The sequence below is a fragment of the Eimeria tenella genome, genomic scaffold, assembly GCF_000499545.2.
Source record: "Eimeria tenella Houghton genomic scaffold, Eth_scaff64, whole genome shotgun sequence".
NCBI lineage: Eukaryota > Apicomplexa > Conoidasida > Eucoccidiorida > Eimeriidae > Eimeria > Eimeria tenella.
The window spans coordinates 17,465-19,883 of record NW_013543430.1 but is presented as its reverse complement, the minus strand read 5'-3'; the positions used below and the strand labels follow the sequence as shown (position 1 = coordinate 19,883).

Here is a 2,419-nt window from a genome sequence, read left to right as displayed (position 1 = left end):
AGCAGCAGCAGCAGCAAACGGGCCACCCCCCTCCCCATTTATTCTCGGGGGGCCCCACAGCAGCAGCAGAGAGGGCCTCTGGCCCATCTCACAGCTGCTGCTGCTGATTGGGCCCCAAAATGCATATATAAATTTGCAGCCAATGCGTTGTTTGAACAGCCGCAGCAGCAGCGCGGACTTCCCCCAGCAGCAGCAGCAGCTGCAGCAGCTGCTGCAGCAGCAGCTGCAGCAGCAGCTGCAGCAGCGGCCCCGCTGGCTGCTGCTCCAGGAGCCAGAGTCGCCCACGGACTTCGTCCCCCAGACTGCAGCAGCAGCAGCTGCAGCAGCAACAGCAACAACAGCAGAAAGGCAAATAAGGCTGTCCGTGAGGCAGCAGCTGCTGCGAAGACACAAATGGAGATGGGCTGGAATCCCTGTTGCTGCTGCTGCTGCTGCAGCAGCAGCAAGAAAAGCAGCATCAGCAACATGGTGGCTTAGCTGCTTCATTAAGTGCATCGGACTCCTTTGCTGCGACAGGTACCAACTGCTGCCACTTCTGTTGCTGCTGCTGCACCCGCTGCTGCTGCTTTTGGTGGTGCTGCTGCCCCATCTACTGCTGTCGTTCTTGCTGCTGCTGCTGCCGCAGCTACTGCTGCTACTCATGCTGCTGTCACTGCTGCACCTACTCTGCTGCTGCAGCGCCTACTGCTGCCACTCGTGCTGCTATTTCCGCCGCTGCTGCTGCTGCTCCACCTGCTGCTGCCTCCTTTGCTGCTGCTGTTGCTGCTGCTGCTGCTGCACCCGGACTCTCCACCAGACAGAAGCAAATATCCAAAATAAGATTAACACTTACCGATAATTTAATTAATTAATTAATTAATTATTTATTTATTTATTTATTTATTTATTTATTTATTTATTTAAAGGCGTCTGCGGCCCCGGCGGGAAGCCAAAACTCTTATGAGCTGCAACTTCGAACTCCAAAATAAAAGAAACTGGATGCCCCTACTTCCTGAACCCGTGGGTTGCTGCTGCTGCTGCTGCTGCTGCTGCTGCTGCTGCTGTTGCGGCTGCTGCTGCTGTTGTTGCTTGGCCTGCTTGCTGTGCAAGTGATTCAGAAGGTGCAGCTTACGTCATGGAAATGCTGCTAGTGCTGCTGCTGAAGCTGTTGCTGCTGCTGCTGCTGTTGCTGCTGCCGCTGCTGCTGCTGCTCTCAGATGGAGTTCGATGAGAGTCAGCAGCGAGAGGCAGTAGCAGCTTATGAGACCACTAGAGCAGCAGCAACAGCAGCAGCAGCTCCAGGCGCAGACGAAGCAGCAACAGCAGAAGCAGCCGAAGCAGCAGCAGCAGCAGCAGCAGCACAGGCCCTTCAGGTGTGGGGTGCTGACGCCACTCGTGTGGCGCTTCTGCCCCCCATAGGTATGCAGCACTTAATTGTTTTTTAATTTAATTTTTTAATTTTTAATTTTTTAATTTTGTTTATTTATTTGATTATTTATTTTTTTGTTTCCTCGTTTATTCTTTTATTCTGTGGCTATTGCATGCCGCTGCTGCTGCCTAGTTGCTCTCTAGTGTTAGCTGCTGCTTTTGTGTCTTTGCAGGCAGCGTCAGCCCGCGGCTGTCCGAGTTGCATTTCACTGCAGCAGACACAGCAGCAGCAGCAGCAGAAGTAGAGCAGCAGCTCCAGGCCTCGCTGCAGCAGCTGCTGCAGCAGCACTACAGCGAAGCTCCTGTCTTCAGCGCCTCTAGCAGAAGCAGCAGCAGCAGCAGCAGCAACAGATGGGTACAGCAGCAGCTGCTGTTTGCTGCTGAGCCCCATGAAGCAGTTTATGAAGTATTAAGCAGCTACGAGGAAGCCAGGTGTACAAACAGCTGGTCCCGTTTGCTGCCAGGCCAGTGTGAGGCCTCCACAGCAGCAGCAGCAGCAACAGCAGCAGCAGCAACAGCAGCAACAACAGAACACATGTTGCAGGAAGCTCTGCGGCTAGCTGTGGCTAGCTGTTTCCCAGGGAGGCCCCTGCGGGGCCTCGTGCTGCACTTTAAAGAGCTAGACGCCAATAAGCTGCTGCAGCAGCTGCTGCATGCAAAGATCTTTGACCAGCAGCAGCAGCAGCAGCAGCAGCAGCAGCAGAGCGTGACTTGCTGCGTGTGTCTGGTGCTGCGCCTCTTTTCTTACCCCTGCGGCCTATACAGCGGGTGGCTATTTGCTGCTGCTCTTGACTGATTATTAAATAATAAAAAATAAAATAAAATAAAATAAAATAATAACTAAATAAGCAGCAAATAAAGAATAAATAAATGAAAAAGGACACAATTTTCTCTCTTCAAATAAAGACACAAATGTTCCCATCCTCGATTTATATATTTTGCATTTATTATTTTTTGCATTTACTTTTATTTGCATTTATTACTTTTTGCATTTATTACTATTTGCATTTAT

At 51.2% G+C, this 2,419-nt stretch overlaps 1 protein-coding gene across 1 annotated transcript; it reads left to right on the top strand.

The window, feature by feature from the left end:
- Nucleotides 1-142: 142 nt before the first annotated feature.
- Nucleotides 143-2,203, top strand: ETH_00033275 (uncharacterized protein; the record flags this gene model as incomplete). The annotated part of the gene is made up of 4 exons (XM_013377836.1): nucleotides 143-516; nucleotides 906-999; nucleotides 1,197-1,398; nucleotides 1,581-2,203. The coding sequence occupies 4 exons, from the start codon at nucleotides 143-145 to the stop codon at nucleotides 2,201-2,203; spliced, it is 1,293 nt and encodes a 430-aa protein (XP_013233290.1).
- Between the last annotated feature and the right edge of the window lie 216 nt (nucleotides 2,204-2,419).